Source organism: Panulirus ornatus, chromosome 4 (assembly GCF_036320965.1).
Source record: "Panulirus ornatus isolate Po-2019 chromosome 4, ASM3632096v1, whole genome shotgun sequence".
NCBI lineage: Eukaryota > Metazoa > Arthropoda > Malacostraca > Decapoda > Palinuridae > Panulirus > Panulirus ornatus.
The window spans coordinates 2,554,595-2,574,789 of NC_092227.1; the positions used below are offsets into that span (position 1 = coordinate 2,554,595).

General features: G+C 35.9%; 1 protein-coding gene across 1 annotated transcript in view; it reads right to left on the bottom strand.

Moving 5' to 3' along the window:
- The window catches only part of LOC139765086 (uncharacterized), an 89,385-nt gene that overhangs the window by 6,808 nt on the left and 62,382 nt on the right, over positions 1-20,195 (bottom strand). The window contains exon 4 of the mRNA XM_071692250.1: positions 227-386. Coding sequence (XP_071548351.1) covers positions 227-386 — 160 coding nt within the window. The remainder of the gene's footprint in view (positions 1-226; positions 387-20,195) is intronic.

Consider the following 20,195-nt stretch of genomic DNA (forward strand, 5'->3'; position numbering starts at 1 on the left):
CTCTAACCCTTCCCCTTTAACCTGTGCATCCTTACAGTGATCTCTGAGACCTCAAACTGTCTCCATACCTCTCTCAGTCTCTATAACCTCACCTTAATCGACCATTTTTCCCCTATTCAAGCGTCCTCCCCTTTGTGCCTTCAACAATACTCTTCGTCTAAAACGAAAATCTTCATCCTAATGTGATATCTACAGCTCATGGACTGAGTACGTATACTGTGCTGACCTGTGGCCCCTGGCGGATGCCGAGGGGCGTTGAGGACCCCGAGGATACAGGCGTCTTGTCTGGGAGGAGAGGCAAGATGGACTCGGTGACGGTGCTCACCAAACAAGGGTCTTCGTCCCGTAGCACACGTGGCAACACTGTCGAGGGCGGCTTCCGCGGCCTGCAGGAGACACCGAAAATATTTTATGTAAATTTAAATGAAAAGTGACAGAAGGCACATCTTTCCCTAAGTATGAGATATATAGCATACAATTATAATGGCAACATTAAAAGAAATAATCATATCATATAAACATTAGAATCCAGGTAAAAATAAATGCCTCGGCGGGATACGCAATATGGGCTTATGCAAAAATTACGGATACCTTTCATCTCAGATGTTTTCAGGGTTAGGCATTATGACCTGATAAATCTTTCTCGTTGCATTCAACAAGTGATAGCTCTAACATCAATTCAAGGTGAAATAGCTCAGAAGTTAGAAGAAATAGCTCAATGGCACCATCTTAAAGTGAAATGGCTCATCGCCATTTTATCTGCAAGATATCTCACTAAACGTTTCCTCAACATAATTGATAAAGCAAGAACTAAATTCATTTGGAATGAAGTAATCCATTACATTTTGCATAACGCACATACATCTAAGAGCCCACTACACTGCAGTTACACACGGGCCGACCTGTGCACGTAATGGCACTACGAGAACAACCGATCTGGGCAAGTAATGGCACACCCGAGAATAGGCTGGCCACAGAAGCTCGTGTCAAGCTTAGTCTTGGCGAATCTTCACATACGCACACGTTTACAGAGACAGAGCCGTCGAAAGATGATCCTGTGTCGAGCTCAGATTTAGCAGATCCAACAACAGATGAGGTAACTCTATAACCAAATGTCAAAGCGGGCCAAGTCTGTGGTCACTTTCATCTAGATACAGCTCTACCTCGCTAATGCTAAAGAAATGTTTGGCCTTAGCTTGGCACAGACCTTTTTTTTCCCTTAGCAGTGGCTTTCCCTCAGTGCAAGATACGCGTCCCGTAACCTTAATATATACAGCTTTGTCATCACCTGGATGCGAGGTAACTCTACATGTATTCCGCCTTTTTGCCCAATGGCAGGGGTTTTACATTTGTGGGACCCCATCCTGTAAACATGTATTCATGTATGTATGTATGTGTGTGTGTGTGTGTGTGTGTGTGTGTGTGTGTGTATAAGCGCAAATTTTCATAGTTTTAACAGGTTTTAACAGCCTTTAAGCCAGAATCCGTATCTGTCGTACAACTTAGATTAAAGGCTATAGAATATCTATGATTTTTCGTTTTGCATGGATAACACATGCTAAGTTCCCTCTACTTCTCTTACAGGAGCAAAGAACGTGAGTTTGAACAGGACCCGTGAGACTTATGTGTGCTTGAAGGTATGAGTTTTGTACCCAACCTTAATTCTTGATCCTGAGCCAGATGATATTTGAGTCCGTCCTGAAATAGAACCCACGATACAAGCTTCACTAAGAATAGCATTAAAGGTTACTGGATAAGTTAAGACATTCGCAAAAGTTGTCTTTTTATTCTAGTATTTAAAAGAAATAATAAACCTCACTTCTGATACCGAAGGATCAAGTTAATAACAACAATCAGCAATTTTCAATCACATTCACATACAATAGCTAAGCGTGAAATACACCTTATCTTGCGAGAACACCAGACATATCTATGTCAACCACACGTAATGAACAAGGACCATTTACATTGTGAAAGCGAGTCTCGGAATTATCATAAACACCCGGAAAAAGCGTTTAAACATATAAATGGCGAACATATAACTGAACACTGACGGCCTCGATGACCCAGGCACTTGATAAGCTTAAAGCCCATAAAGCCATCCACACGTGACATATCTTACACAATACACAAACCTATCTGAAAGATCCCATTACTCTCACAGTCACACACAGGCCGACCTGTTATACTAATGGTAACTCAAGAACAGGTTGTCATCAACAGGAGCCTGTGCCAGTTTTGTACCTGAGAAATCTTTACACACACACACACACACACACACACACACACACACACACACACACACAACAAATACAATGGCTTTATATACAGTGAGACCGTGTATAGTTTCACAATCATCTTGAACACCTGAAGAACGTGTTCAAGAATATTCGACTGGTAGTTATAACTTGACGTTGTCGGCCTTGATAATCCTAGCAGCCAAATGGGCCGCAAGACACCCCCCCCCCCAAAAAAAAAAAAAGAGAAAGAAAGAAGCTACCTTGGCAACCAAGAAACATATAGAGCGCTCTCTATTTTCCTTGCTGACAACTGTGCACTTGGGTTGAATGAACCCCATGACGTATTACTCTCCTTTCCTTCTCTCTTCCACTTTTTCGCTTCCTCACTACACTTCCAAGAACCCTCCAACAAACTCCTCCTTGATTCTTCAACTCAAAAAAAAAAAGAAAAAACTTCCTCGCGTCAAAACATATATTCACAATTCTTTTTTCCGGCCACCAGCCAGCCACAACGGTACTTTGTAAATGACTTAGTATAAAGCAAAATTACCATTGAGTAACACGTTTGATCAATACCTGTGGCTGTAACATACTAAGACACTCACCATACGCCTCCTAACTTAAGGTAATCTAACCATACCTAATCTAATAAGATTAACCTAGTATAGGTGATCTAACCTAACCTAACCTAGGGAATCCAAGTATAGACTTTTTTGTTATCAAAGCTGATTAGATTTCGTATTAATTTTTTTGAATTTATAAGCGTTAGTACCCAATGTTTAGCACAAATTAGAGGATATCTAAAAACTTAAAATAATATTGATATAATTATATACTTTTGCCTCTGGAAGCATCTGATAAAAATGCAGTGACAAAGCCCAAGAGCGGGCGCTCTGCAAATTGTCAAATGTCACGTCTTAATGAATGGTTAATAACCTACCGCTAATCGTTTATGGATAAACCATAATGAATAGTCCATAACCTACTTCTTACAGTTCATGGATAAAAGGGAGATAAAAGAAAACGATGTACGAAGTACGAGGTACGAAGTGGTCTGCATCCGAGAACACTGTAGCCAACCACACATTGAACCATGTGTTGAGCTCTCCAAATATAACGATACGACCTTTATCTTAGCTCGACGGTGCGACTCTAGGGTATAGATAGCCAAGTATTATTTTAACTGGCACTTTAAGGGGAGGGTCAAAGATCACGCCTTCATAGCTTAAAACGCTAAGCATTTTTGTCGCTGGAGCTCCAATCAATTTCAAGTCTGAATTGTTCATTATAAACCAACTCATAAAGAATTAAATCCAGAATGATACTGCTAGGTTGGTTGGCTGGTTATTCGGGCTTTAGGCCATCAACTGCTAGGGTCATTCCAAGATCACATGTACTATCACTTCATATATGGCCTCTGAAAAGCCCCAGTAGATATTACAAAGTTAGAATGTGCGGGAGATACCCCTTCGTATTTGAAACCTAAAACATACATAGATCTACTCTAAGTAAATAAAAAGAGCTGATAACTATCTTTAATCATATCTTTGAGGTAAAAAATAGTTTTATTGCCATAAGCCGTTTGCGACATTTTCTTTTTTCAGCGTTTAAAGAAGTTTATCTCATTTTCTGTTGAACTAGCCTTCTGATTATCACCCTTGTTGTTGGTAATTATCAAACAAAGGCTGTATGTTGGTAATCATCAAGCAGAAGCTGTGAGTGTGTCGGTAATTATCAAGCACAAGCTGAGTATGTATGGCGTGTTGGTCTGGCGGGCTGGGACGCATCGTGTGATTGTCATGGGAGATACGGCTGAATGTGGTTGCTGGCGAGCACGGCTTCCTCTGTCCTGTTTCTTCCTACAGGAAGTCGGCCAGTCCACTACTGACGGCTTGAACTTTGAGACTGTTACGTTAGTCTGCTGACTTTGCAACAGAATTTATTGTGAAGTCTTCCCCAAAAGAAAGGAAGGACCCCCCTAGTTCCCGAGGGATCGGAATGACTTACTCGAGTTCTAAGATCGACTTAGCCAACCGGTCTGTCTGTCAATCAACGGAAATGTTACAATGACCAAACACCTAGACTAAGATATCTCAATAATGTTACCCTATATCTCATTAGTCTCTGAATTACCAGATATCAAAACTTTAAGAGTTGATAAGGAATCGGAAATAAATTACTGGTTCAGTATAAATCTGAATCATTATGAAATCTATGGCTCAACCATCAAAAAATGACTCCATGAAGAAAACAAACGTATGGTTTGGTGGAGGCTTGAGGGAACATTCTTCCGACCACACACTTTCACCCGTCAATTAATCCGTCTTTGTAGAAGTTAACGTATGTCCGATGGTCGTCAATGGCACCCAGTGAATCGATGGCATACATAACTCCGTCACATTCATTTTTGATGTCGGAAGCCAGTTCTTTTTCCTGATAATTGACTGATCCCATGGAGCTAAATCATTAACGTGTCCGCTTCTTTAACAGTCAGAACAGAATTCTCACCGGAGAAGTGCACGTAGTATTCTGAGGGCCGGTGGCCAAGTGCCCTTTTCGACGATCTGCTCACTGTTGGACGAGGCTATGGGCAGAAGTGTTTCTCCTCCCGGCCATCAGAAGACCATAAAAGAACATTGATCCATCACGAAGTAGCTGAAGAAGAAGTACATTTGCCTCACCTTCCGATAGCTGAAGTCTAGTGTGTATGAACAGCTCCAAGGCACTTTCTCTGGCATACCCGACCTCCCCAGAGTGCAAACGCTCGACGGAGCACACACAAGTCCATAGCCTAGTCCAGATCTAATTAGGATCCTGTACATAATTGATAAAGATTTCTAGTCGTCTCCCCAAACTGAACCCGAGAGATATCTAAGAATACTTAATCTTTAATCACAGTGTACTATCAAACATTCAAAATGATTTCTTAGTTGAAGCTATGACAAAAGCTTCATTAAAAAAAAGTCCGCGTTATTTCAAAAGGAATTAGTTTTTCGTCTAACTTTAAATTATATTTCGTTTCTTTTCTTTTCTCTCTTTTTATAAAACACGACATCTTTAACTGATGAAAATTTAAATGCCTATTGTAACGCCCAGCATTGAATTGACCGAGGCATAGTTTGAAACCACCCAGCCAAAAATTTTGCATTACGGTTTGCAAAGACAAATGCCTAACTACTTAATCGCCAAGATATCGTAAAACACTGGATACAAAACACTGCTTTGCGGCACCCCATTCTCTTAGACAAAATTTCTTTAGATGCTGCACTTTTGACAGCAAATGTTCTGCCACAAGAAAAATAACACTGAAAATGAGAGAAAAAAGTACTAATCTAAAATCAACAGCATAAAGATTACTTAAGATTCCTTTTCGCCATGTCATATTATAAGCATTTTCTAAATTTGAAAAAAATCATAAAAGTGTTTTCGGTGAATGACTAAAATCTATTCAATGATCCAATGTGTTTCAGAGCTTGCGACCATTAAACAATTTCCCTTATTCTAAAACAAAAATACTTCTTTCATTTATCATTCTCTCTATGACGTTACAAATGCAGCTCGTCAACTGGCATCGCAATGAAATGCGAAAAGTTTGAAAACGTTCGAGATGTCCAAATATCACTATAGAATACTAACACCTTGATTGGGCTGTCCTGGTTAAAACAAAGGATGAGGAGGAGTTCTTTGTCGATCGCTGTTGCTAAGTATTGTGATCTATCTTGCAGCGATCGCATCCTCGTCTGATAGTTCCTTTATAAGGTTGCTTTCAGTCGTGTTCATAACATTAGTGCAGAAAACTCCCCACCATAAATCAATGGTCACGGAATTGAGACCACACCATCCCGCTACTTTATTTGCCGATCTAATACTAATGAGGAAGGCACCATTTGCGTTTCCTAACCACATCAACAGCTCCAGCCTGACCACAACCTTTTTTTGCATCATGAAGGGAATGAGCACAGCAAGAGTCGCTGAATCAGCTGCAAGGAATGGGCAAATCAAGCGTTTTTTTCAGTTCGATACCATACGTAGGTCAGTCATCACCACTACCTCCCTACGGAAAGGATAAGCTCCAGATTCTGAGATGGCATGCTCTCCTACACAAAGGGTACTTTCAACACAATTTTCATGAATATTTATGCGATTAAATGATCAACAACAACAACAACAACAACAACAACAACAACAACAATAATAATAAAACTAATAATAATGATAATGATAATAATGATAATTGGTCATGCACTAGGTATCCCTTTATAGGGAAATATCCTGTACAACCAGATGTTTGTAAGACACAACCAGCGGTCCGACAACGCCAGCGACACTCCAGAGAGACTCTCATGGACTGAAGAACAGATACAGGCGAGTTATCATTCTCAAACAAGAAAGAGAACGGAAAATGCTTCGCCGTGCATCAAAATCAGGTATTTGCATTATCTTTACACCCTCAAATACCAATAATGGATGGTAGTGCATTTAAGGAAGACCCGTAGATGTATATCGTGCCACGTATACTGTCTGTAGCTTTAATTTTTCTTGAGTCAGTCACGACGTTCGAGTAAAATATATTTGAAATATGTATCGGACCTTTAAAGGTCGTGTCACTTTAAACCTAACGTATATTTTTCATCAGAGTCCATTCGCGCTCGGGTCCCAGAACCAAGTGACCCACTTTATCACTTCTTAAGAAAGAGACTTTATCTCTGGATTTGAAAAACATTTCTTTGACATAATGAAGACTCCTTATAAAAGTCTCTTTGAGATATCACCACCTTTTATCCATGAGTCTATTTCACTAGCAAAAAAAAAAAAAAAATAGTTATTTCCCGAGATTTCTGTTAACGGTGACACGTTTAGCATTGAAGGGGCTTTAATAACTGTAATGAAAGCTTAATCACGTTTTATTCATCATGGTGATAACCGTAATCAAAAAGGTCCAGCAGATAATGATGACACCTAAAAATGCTGCAGACCTACAGACACGGAACACATTGTAGAGAGTCAAACCCGGGTTATATTATAATAATAATAATAATAATAATAATAATAATAATAATAATGATAATGATAATAATAATAATAGTAATAATAATGATAATAATAATAATAATAATAATAATAATAATAATAATAATAATAATAATAATAATAATAGTAATAATAATGATAATAATAATAATAATAATAATAATAATAATAATAATAATAATAATAATAATAATAATAGTAATAATAATGATAATAATAATAATAATAATAATGATAATAATAATAATAATAGTAATAATAATAATAATAATAATAATAATAATAATAATAATAATAATAGTAATAATAATGATAATAATAATAATAATAATAATAATAATAATAATAATAATAATAATGATAATAATAATAATAATAATAATAATAATAATAATAATAATAGTAATAATAATGATAATAATAATAATAATAATAATAATAATAATAATAATAATAATAATAGTAATAATAATGATAATAATAATAATAATAATAATAATAATAATAATAATAATAATAATAATAATAATAATAATAATAATAATAATAATAATAATAATAATAATAATAATAATAATAATAATAATAATAATAATAATAATAATAATAATAATAATAATAATAATAATAATAATAATAGTAATAATAATAATAACACTATACATAGAACTGATGCTCTTCGCTGCCTGAACAATGATTATGGGTTTGAGGATCAGAGCGTATTAATCTACAGAAATGCGTATATTTCAAAACTAGAGATAACAAAGTAGCTACCTCAGATTATACTGAAGTTACTTCAGGATCAAAGACAGAATCCAGGAGTCACAGAGCCTGGCCTTAAAGGCCAACAAAGGCCATCTTCCAAAGTTCAGTTACTACAGCTTCATGATACTCATTCAACTCGAGAATGACCAGCTGACAGTCTTTTTTTTTTTTTTCAACTGTCGCCTTTGACGGGTGTGTGAAAGCAAAGAAAGAAATATCAATTCTCACAGAATGTTCTTTATGGAAAGTGATGTAAATTCCTTTATATCCATGAATAACAGCAGGCTTGTCATGCGTCACCCTTACCAATAGACTGCACAACAGTCATCAAACCAACATTCCAAGTGACTGAAAAACTTTACAAATTCGTCAAATTCATATTCATAAAAAATCGGTAAAATTACAGTTTCGATCAACCACCCGGGAATTGAGGTTTTAGACGGGGAAATCACAAAATAGTAGTGATTTGCGATAGAAATTAAGGTCAGAAGTGTTATGAAGACTTCAAAAACAGTATCAGCCAAACCAAACCTAACAAGCTTGGATGTCCGAATCGGTAATAATAACAAAAATAGCAAACTTGTTAAATTGAGTTCTGCTGGCCATAGTATTTCGACCACTTTCTATTTTCATGAATGCAGAGAACTTGTCAAAGGAACATGAATCATTCCTGGCTGGGTTTGTTGGAGATAATGTCAAGTTCAAAGATAACTTATGCAGATATCAAGAGTGCATTAACTTCCATAGACACCGTGACATAAAATGCAGCAGTGGGTAGACAAAAACGAAAAGAAGGTTGATGAAAAAGAGAATACGCATCGGATCTGCCGAGACTAACCAATCCCTGTACTGTACCTTGAAAACTACTGTACAGAGGATTTCCAACGTGAGGATGTGAGGAGAGCAAGGCTTTGTGGCAGGAAGTTCTACAATCGGAGAGTTTTGCGGAGAGGAGCTGGAGACAGAGGGGTGAAATATTTACAAAATATAGCAGAAGGGTTGTGGAGGGTAGAGAAATTTTAGGCCAGATGGCAATCGGATCTTTGGGACTCATGATCCACGAGGCGAGGCAATAGGTGTTTTTGCATTGCAATGAGGACAAACACCACCTTAGAAGCGGAGAAGATGGTTGAGACTAAACTTAGAGATCTCATCATTTTGAGGGATGGTAGGATATTAGTAATTCACACGCTTCTGTAATTGTGGCTACTAAACTTGAGAACCATACACTAGTTTTGGCTTAAAAGTAAGATGTGCATAGCTCGGTGAGACAGTTTGTCTCCTTGATTATTCTCCTGAAGGTAGATTAAGGACAATTTCAAAGCGCAAGGTCCCCCTACAAACAAATTCCTATTGCACGATATCACTGTGCTCTAGGACGTCCAAGTGCTCTAGGAATTTGATGCGCTCCAGAACATCGAAGTACTCCAAGACACTGAGGTACTTCAGAACATCGAAGTAATCCAGGACCCCCGAGTGCCTCAAGACATCGAAGTACTCCAGAATATCGAAGCACTCCATGACATCGAAGTACTCAAGAGCATCGAAGTACTCCAGGACATCGAAGCACTCCACAACATCGAAGTACTCCAGGGTAAAGTCCTTACAGAGGAAGGCACGGAAGCTGTATAGATATACGAGGAGACGGCAGTAGCCAATATAGAAGAGACATTCGTCAATATGTCGTGCAAAGCTGTCTTCACAGAGTCGACATAATCTATGAAAACCCTCATAGGTTATTTTTACCGTAATGTGTGATGCTCATGAGCTATTTTTACTATGATTTATGATGTTGATGAGTTAATGCAGCATGATGTATGAAGTTCATCAATCACATTCACCTTAGCTGGTGTTTCTGACTTACAGTCACCTTACACTGTAATGTTTAAGAAGCATTTTCACTATAATTTGCGATCTCAGAGTGACCTCAATATGACCATTTATATGGCAATATCAGTCCACACGGGCATAGCCAGTTAGAGATGTACTGGCACTTGACAGACAAATCCTCAGATAGATAGAGGAGTAAGTGAATTGACTGAGATAAATACAGAGATGAATATATTTACGTAGACAGGGACAGAGATATCACCATGTACACATCAGTGGATGAGGAGAGTTAAGTATCTATAAACCACGTGTGCACCAACTGTACACAGCCTCCATCATCCCTTACACCCTCCACCGCCTCTCTACACCCTCCATCATCACCATTACCCCTTTTACCGACCCTATACTTTCTCCATCACCACCTGTACACCCTCCACCGCCCCTGGACACCCTCCACCGCTTCTGTACACCCTCCAACGCCGCCTGTACAACACCAAGTATCGAGCGGCTGCAGTATTTACCAGAGATCAATAGAACACCTCCACCAGTGGCTCTGTATCCTGTCTGGCCTATTCCATCACCAACCCCCCCTCCCCACCCACCCACTCCTACCACCAGGCCTACTGTACGGGCTATGAGGGAGGGCTGAGAGAGAGAGGGTAGTGGTGTTGAAGAAGGGTTATAAGGGAGGGTAGTGGTGTTGAGGAAGGGTTATGAGAGAGAGTTGTGATGGCGAGGGAGAGAAGCGGTGGTGAAGGGAGATTGTAAGGGAAAGTAGTTATTGTAAAGAGAGGATTAAGAGGTGCGGTTGTGGTTGCAGATTAAGGTTATGAGGGCAGTAGTGGTAGTTAAGGAGGGTTATGAGGGTAGTAGTGACAGTGAAGGAGGGTTATGAGAGCTACAGTAGTTGTGAAGGAGGGTTATGAGGGCGGTAGTGGTTGTCAGAGAGGGTTATATGGGTCATGTTGCCAGGGTAAATAATGTTGTGAAGAGATGTTAATGGCTATATATGAGGAATGTATGACGTATGATAAAGATTTACAAGGAGAATATGGCATGCGTACGTCTGAGGCTGAGGACTGGGTATCTAAATTATCGTCCAGAAAAATACGTGCACTTTAAGAAACGAATTAGTTATATGTAGACAGACGACATAAGTCTACCCAGACGACAAGAAGACAAAAGTGGATACACCTTTAAGGTATGAGTATATATATATATATATATATATATATATATATATATATATATATATATATATATATATATATATATATATATATATATATACCATATAAGGAAGACAGAAAGCAACAGGAGGTGACATGAGGAAGGCAGGACATACTAAGGAGCGAGTTTGAAAGGTTGGCAAAAGGGGGTTCCTCCTCTTCCAGTCGAGCAAAGACACATGAATGAGACACAAGACCCGAGACAGAACACAGCTGAGGACAGCTAGCTACATGGAGAGGTCTGCTGAGGCACCATGTAAGTGTGAAGCTCTAGAACTATCGAGATTATCATGACCACAATCATGAGTGATCACAGCGCGTCCGGGTCGGCTGTTTGAATTCACAGCATGTCTGTGAGGAGTGGGAGAGGTGTTGTATATGTTTCTTCCATGACTCAACCCTCTCTTTTTTCTCCCTCTCTCACTTGCTTTTAGAGATCAGTACATTGTGGAAGCACGTATTCGAAGACTTCATTTCTGTGGTTAAGGTGGCAGAATATCCCCTCTCAATAGGGTGGGAGTTACCAGCGGCTTACAGAAGACGGACACAGTATGGATATGTGAGGGCGGAATAGGTCCTCATCCTTACTGGGTTTCCTCATCCTCACTGGGTTTCCCCACACTGAGCCTTTCCAAAGAAATCACTGAGATTCAAGGGAATTCCCCGCCTTCCAAACTAACCCTCAAACCTTCAAGGAAAGGTCAGATTCACCTCCCTTCCAAGAACTCCTTGATATTCCAGGACTTAGAACTATGAGCAAAACAAAGCCATCTCTCTGGGATTCCCGGGAAGGCCCTCCAACCACAGTGATATCCTCTAGCCCTTCCAGGAATTCGCTTGGATTCCGAGAAAAAGACGTGGCAGACGAGACGACCTTCCAGATCCAACCTCTCCAAGAAGCAGTTACGATTCCTAGGAAAAGAACTTGACCCACATTGGGATCTCCCAGACTCAATATTTCCAGGAAGTCGTTGGCATTCCAGTGGACTGGAGTCACCCGGAGAGCCAAGGCCTTGGTGCTTGACGAGTGAGTCATGCAGTGTAGCGGCAGACGCCACAAAAGAACTCAACGTTTAATGCTTTTGATACTTATTACAAGTGTCTCGTGGGCTTCACCAAACGGGTCGAAGCTCCATACATCCCCATGTTTCTAAGGATCTAAGGAGTTGGTTTCGAGGATTATGTCAGTCGAAACCAAAGTTTGGAAACCGTAGTGGGGCCTCTGTAAGCCTCATCCGACGAGGGTTGAAAGTAGATCAGTCGGGTACGTTGAAATTCTTATGAACTTCTTTTATTTTCTCTGTAGAAGAGTTCCCCTTCGAAGTGTACCACGTCTGTAGATAGATATGCATGCACTCGTCTCCCCGACAAGGAGTCCTCTTCCCCACCATATGGGGACGGATTGATTATTTACAGTCATACGCCGCGTCCACGACTTAGAAAACGGGGTCATCAATCCGCCGCCACCGTGACCAGAGCTTGGCTGGAGTTCTGATCAGACTGGAAATGTCACACTGTATCTAGGGCGCTCACTTCCTGGGCTGACCTTTCCCGCCGATGCTGCTGCTGCTGCTGCTGCTGCTGTTAGCGGTATGATACGCTCAGACTATAACAATCCCTTCGGCTAATAGTCGTACCGTCGTGCTCAAGGCTTGAAGACTTTCGGTTATCATTACTTCATATATATATATATATATATATATATATATATATATATATATATATAGGTGTTACCGAACTCCGCCTGGGTGAGGTTACACCGCGAGTGAAAAGTCACTTTTGGCAAAGCTGTATCAACGAAGCAGAAATGTCGTGTCAAAGAATTTCTCGCTCGAAAAGGCGTCCATCCTGTCCCTCCTATTGTGCGAAACGCAGCTTGGGAAAAGGGGTCCCTTTCTGAAATAGGTCCTTTGGTAATACTAATAATAGTGATAATGATGATAATAATAATAATAATAATAATAATAATGATTATAATAATAAAAATGATAATAATAGTAATAATAACAATAACATCACTGATTACATCTAAACAACTGTCATCTTACGATCAAATTAAATACAAATGATAGTCTAAAAACATATCCTCAAAGAGAAAAAACTTTTCGATGATATTTTCAGGCCTTTGACCAAATAGCAATCTCAGTGCCGTTTTTCCACCAAGTTTTTTGACAACAACAATTGTGGTGCCATTTCATCTTAGACCAACTCGCAATTTCTCTGTTTCTATTCAGACCAAGTAACTATATCATCGACATTTTGTAGACTATTTCAGATACGAATATCTAATATATACAAAACACAGAGTTACACAAAACTTATGCAAGTCCCTTACGTTCAAAACGTACCCTGCGATCCAACAAGTTAACTTGGGTAGTGTATTGAGAGGCTCTTCTGAACGTACCCGGAACGAGTTGAATTTAGGCTAGGCTTCTTTAATGTGAGAAAAAGAGCACTGTGACCACAGCACCACTGAGGGAGTCAGGCTGTCAAGAGAAGCCGAAGTTTGTGCCATGATCGAGTGAAATATCAGATCTTCCACTGCCAGTCTGAGGATCAAGACTCGAAAACATGTACTTGTACATTTTCAAAGTACGATTAGTTTCTTCGACAAACATCACCTTCTTTTTTCTCTCTCTTCTTTGTGAGAGACCAAACATTCAACAATTCAAGAATTTCGACCTAAGGTGGCATTACTTACTCGTTCAACTGTTTATAGACGTATTCTATACTTACTTTAATAGATAAAACTTTATTGACACTAAAGACTGGGGATGCATCTATACATACTTGTAGTAATCAAAACTTTCGAGAGACACTGAAGATAAAAAATCTATTTGTATATCGAATGTCCGTTAAAGGTTAGGTTCTACTGGTACTACTATCCACAACCTCGACTCCCGCTTTATCTGCGGCACAAGACTAAGTTATATCAACTTCAGGCAGTGGCGTATCTAGGGTATGGTAGGTAGGGCAGGTGCCCTGGGCGCAACTTGAAGGGGGGGGGCACTTAACAGGTTTATGACATATGCTCCTCGACTGACATTTCCAACGGTTTGGTTTTGTGAGATAAAAAAGATACTCGCCTGCTTTTCAACTATAGCGGTATTTTGCTACTATCAGTTGCATTACCGCTTCTACATTACAATTAAGATCAAATAAGGCGTTAACTTTCTCTATAAGAGTTTATACAAATTTAAGTTTGACCAAACTCTTCAACAATTTATAAATACACTGTATACACTTTTATATACATCCACTGTATGTACATTTTTAATCAAGCCAGGGGCGCAACTTCATTTCCCCTAGATACGCCCCTGATTAGTTAGGGGTATTTTTAGCTCAAAACACATTTTGCTTCAAAACTGAAAGATAAGATATTCAAACACTTCTACACTTGAAATAATCATGGAAAGTATATCATAATGCTCTCATTTACCGATACATACACATTAAATACGATACAATGGACCAGAAATATTCATAAAATTGACTTCATTTAACTGCTTAATCAAGTGTCATTAAGAGACCTAAACGTTATTTTAAAACCATATTTGTATTCATCATGAAGAATACTTCTTATGATGAGTTTTGAAAGAAAGCCTTTTCTGAAAAAAAAATTTGTTTTTAAATCGAAATATAAGATATTCAAACAATTCTATACTTGAAATGATAATGGAAAACATATCATAATGCTCTCAGTTACCGATACATACGCAGTAAATACGATGCAAAGGAACATAAATATCTTATTACTGACTTCACTTAACAGCTTAATCGAGTGCCATAAAGACAACTAAACGACATTTTGATACCATAATTGTGTTCAGCATAAAGAATACTTCCTATAATGAGTTTTTAAAGGAAATCTATTTTTCTGAGAAAAAAACTTTTTCTTTTAAAATTGAAAGATAGGATATTCAAACACTTCTATACTTCAAATAATCATGGAAAATATATCATAATCCTCTCAGTTACCTATACATACCCAGTAAATACGATGCAAAGGAGCAAAATATATTTTGAAATTGACTTCATTTAACAGCTTAAATGAAACTCATATAGACGACTAAACGAAATTTTAGCACCATATTTGAATTCAGCATGAAGAATACTTCTTATAACAAGTTTTTAAAGGAAATCTGTTTTTCTAAGAAAAATGCCAAAAATTGAAGGTAATAGTTCAGGGTATTTTTTAGCTCAAAATACTTTTTGTTTTAAACTTGAAAGATAAGATCTTCAAACACTTCTATACTTGAAATAATCATGGAAAATATATCATAATGCTCTCAGGTACCAATACATACCCAGTAAATTATGTTCAAAGTAGCAAAAAACATTTTAAATTGACTTCATTTAACAGCTTAAGTGAAAGTCATAAACACGATTAAACGATATTTCAACACCAGAAATGAATTCAGCATAAAAAATACTTATTATAATGACTTTTTAAAGGAAATCTATTTTCCTGAGGAAAACGCCAGAAATTGAAGGTAATAGTTCAGGGTAATTTTATGGTTAAAAATTTTTTTGTCTCAAAATTAGAAGATAACATATTCAATCACTTCTCTACTTGAAATAATCATGGGAAATACATCATAATGCTCTCAGTTACCAATACATACCCAGTAAATACCATGCAAAGGAGAAAAATATATTTTGAAATTGACTTCATTTAACACCTTAAATGAAACTCATAAAGGCAACTAAACGATATTTTAGCACCATATTTGAATTCAGCAAGAAAAGTACTTCTATTGAGTTCTTAAAAGAAATTTATTTTTCTGAGAAAAATGCCAAAAATTGAAGGTAATAGTTCAGGGTACTTTTTAGCTCAAAAAACTTTTTGTCTCAAAATTGAAAGATAAGATATTCAAACACTTCTATACTTGAAATAATCATGGAAAATATATCATAATGCTCTCAGTTACCAATACATACCCAGTAAATACGACGCAAAGGAGCAAAATATATTTTGAAATTGACTTCATTTAACAGCTTAAATGAAACTCATAAAGGCGACTAAACGATATTTTAGCACCATATTTGAATTCAGCATGAAAAAGACTTCTAATAATGAGTTTTTACAGGAAATCTATTTATCTGACAAAATGCCAAAAATTGAAGGTAATAGTTCAGGGTATTTTTTTACCTCAAAAAACTTTTTGTTTTAAAATTCAAAGATAAGATATACAAACACTTCTATAAGGGAAATAAACATGGAAATATATCATACTGCTCTCAGTTACCTATACATACCCAGTAAATACGATGCAAAGGAGGAAAAAATATTTTGAAATTGACTTCCTTAACAGCTTAGATGAATGTCATAAAGACAACTAAACGATATTTTAACACCAGATTTGAATTCAGCATGAAAAATACTTCTTATAATGACTTTTTAAAGGAAATCTATTTTTCTGAGAAAAATGCCAAAAATTGAAGGTAATAGTTCAGGGTATTTTTAGCTCAAAAAACTTTTTGTCTCAAAATTAAAAGTTAAGATATACAAACACTTCTATACTTGAAATAATCATGGAAAATATATCGTAATGCTCTCAGTTACCAATATATGCCCAGTAAATACGATGCAAAGGAGCAAAAAAAAATTTGAAATTGACTTAATTTAACAGCTTAAATGAAGGTCATAAACACGATTAAACGATATTTCAACACCAGAAATGATTTCAGCATGAAAAATACTTATTATAATGACTTTTTAAAGGATATCTATTTTCCTGAGAAAAACTGCAAAATTGAAAGTAATAGTTCAGGGTAATTTTTAGCTTAAAAGAATTTTTGTCTCAAAAATGAAAGATAAGATATTCAATCATTCTATACTTGAAATAGTCATGGAAAATACATCATAATGCTCTCAGTTACCAATACATACCCAGTAAATACGATGCAAAGGAGCAAAATACATTTTGAAATTGACTTCATTTAACACCTTAAATGAAACTCGTAAAGGCGACTAAACGATATTTTAGCAGCATATTTGAATTCAGCATGAAAAAAACTTCTTCTATTGAGTTTTTAAAAGAAATCTATTTTTCTGAGAAAAATGCCAAAAATTGAAGGTAATAGTTCAGGGTATTTTTTTACCTCAAAAAACTTTTTCTTTTAAAATTGAAAGATAAGATATACAAACACTTCTATAATGGAAATAAACATGGAAATATATCATACTGCTCTCAGTTACCTATACATACCCAGTAAATACGATGCAAAGGAGGAAAAAATATTTTGAAATTGACTTCTTTAACAGCTTAGATGAATGTCATAAAGACAACTAAACGATATTTTAACACCAGATTTGAATTCAGCATGAAAAATACTTCTTATAATGACTTTTTAAAGGAAATCTATTTTTCTGAGAAAAATGCCAAAATTTGAAGGTAATAGTTCAGGGTATTTTTTAGCTCAAAAAACTTTTTGTCTCAAAATTAAAAGTTAAGATATACAAACACTTCTATACTTGAAATAATCATGGAAAATATATCGTAATGCTCTCAGTTACCAATATATGCCCAGTAAATACGATGCAAAGGACCAAAAAAAATTTGAAATTGACTTAGTTTAACAGCTTAAATGAAGGTCATAAACACGATCAAACGAAATTTCAACACAAGAAATGATTTCAGCATGAAAAATACTTATTATAATGACTTTTTAAAGGATATCTATTTTCTTGACAAAAACTGCAAAATTGAAGGTAATAGTTCAGGGTAATTTTTAGCTTAAAAAAATTTTTGTCTCAAAATTGAAAGATAAGATATTCAATCATTCTATACTTGAAATAGTCATGGAAAATACATCATAATGCTCTCAGTTACCAATACATACCCAGTAAATACGATGCAAAGGAGCAAAATACATTTTGAAATTGACTTCATTTAACACCTTAAATGAAACTCATAAAGGCGACTAAACGATATTTTAGCACCATATTTGAATTCAGCATGAAAAAAACTTCTTCTATTGAGTTTTTAAAAGAAATCTATTTTTCTGAGAAAAATGCCAAGAATTGAAGGTAATAGTTCAGGGTATTTTTTACCTCAAAAAATTTTTTGTCTCAAAATTGAGAGATAAGATATTCAAACACTTTTATACTTGAAATAATCATGGAAAATATATCATAATGCTCTCAGTTACCTATACATACCCAGTAAATACGACGCAAAGGAGCAAAATAAATTTTGAAATTGACTTCATTAAACAGCTTAAATCACACTCATAAAGGCGACTAAACGATATTTTAGCACCATATTTGAATTCAGCATGAAAAACACTTCTAATAATGAGTTTTAAAAGGAAATCTATTTATCTGACAAAATGCCAAAAATTGAAGGTAATAGTTCAGGGTATTTTTTTACCTCAAAAAACTTTGTGTTTTAAAATTGAAATATAAGATATAAAAACACTTCTATAATGGAAATAAACATGGAAATATATCATACTGCTTTCAGTTACCTATACATACCCAGTAAATACGATGCAAAGGAGGAAAAAATATTTTGAAATTGACTTACTTAACAGCTTAGATGAATGTCATAAAGACAACTAAACGATATTTTAACACCAGATTTGAATTCAGCATGAAAAATACTTCTTATAATGACTTTTTAAAGGAAATCTATTTTTCTGAGAAAAATGCCAAAAATTGAAGGTAATAGTTCAGGGTATTTTTTAGCTCAAAAAACTTTTTGTCTCAAAATTAAAAGTTAAGATATACAAACACTTCTATACTTGAAATAATCATGGAAAATATATCGTAATGCTCTCAGTTACCAATATATGCCCAGTAAATACGATGCAAAGGAGCAAAAAAAATTTGAAATTGACTTAATTTAACAGCTTAAATGAAGGTCATAAACACGATTAAACGATATTTCAACACCAGAAATGATTTCAGCATGAAAAATACTTATTATAATGACTTTTTAAAGGATATCTATTTTCCTGAGAAAAACTGCAAAATTGAAGGTAATAGTTCAGGGTAATTTTTAGCTTAAAAGAATTTTTGTCTCAAAATTGAAAGATAAGATATTCAATCATTCTATACTTGAAATAGTCATGGAAAATACATCATAATGCTCTCAGTTACCAATACATACCCAGTAAATACGATGCAAAGGAGCAAAATACATTTTGAAATTGACTTCATTTAACACCTTAAATGAAACTCATAAAGGCGACTAAACGATATTTTAGCACCATATTTGAATTCAGCATGAAAAAAACTTCTTCTATTGAGTTTTTAAAAGAAATCTATTTTTCTGAGAAAAATGCCAAGAATTGAAGGTAATAGTTCAGGGTATTTTTTAGCTCGAAAAACTTTTTGTCTCAAAATTGAAAGATAAGATATTCAAACACTTCTATACTTGAAATAATCATGGAAAATATATCATAATGCTCTCAGTTACCTATACATACCCAGTAAATACGACGCAAAGGAGCAAAATATATTTTGAAATTGACTTCATTTAACACCTTAAATGAAACTCATAAAGGCGACTAAACGATATTTTAGCACCATATTTGAATTCAGCATGAAAAAACACTTCTAATAATGAGTTTTTAAAGGAAATCTATTTTCTGAGAAAAATGCCAAAAATTGAAGGTAATAGTTCAGGGTATTTTTTTAGCTCAAAAAACTTTTTGTTTTAAAATTGAAAGATAAGACATACAAACACTTCTGTAATGGAAATAAACATGGAAATATATCATACTGCTCTCAGTTACCTATACATACCCAGTAAATACGATGCAAAGGAGGAAAAAATATTTTGAAATTGACTTCCTTAACAGCTTAGATGAATGTCATAAAGACAACTAAACGATATTTTAACACCAGATTTGAATTCAGCATGAAAAATACTTCTTATAATGACTTTTTAAAGGAAATCTATTTTTCTGAGAAAAATGCCAAAAATTGAAGGTAATAGTTCAGGGTATTTTTTAGCTCAAAAAAACTTTTGTCTCAAAATTAAAAGTTAAGATATACAAACACTTCTATACTTGAAATAATCATGGAAAATATATCGTAATACTCTTAGTTACCAATATATGCCCAGTAAATACGATGCAAAGGAGCAAA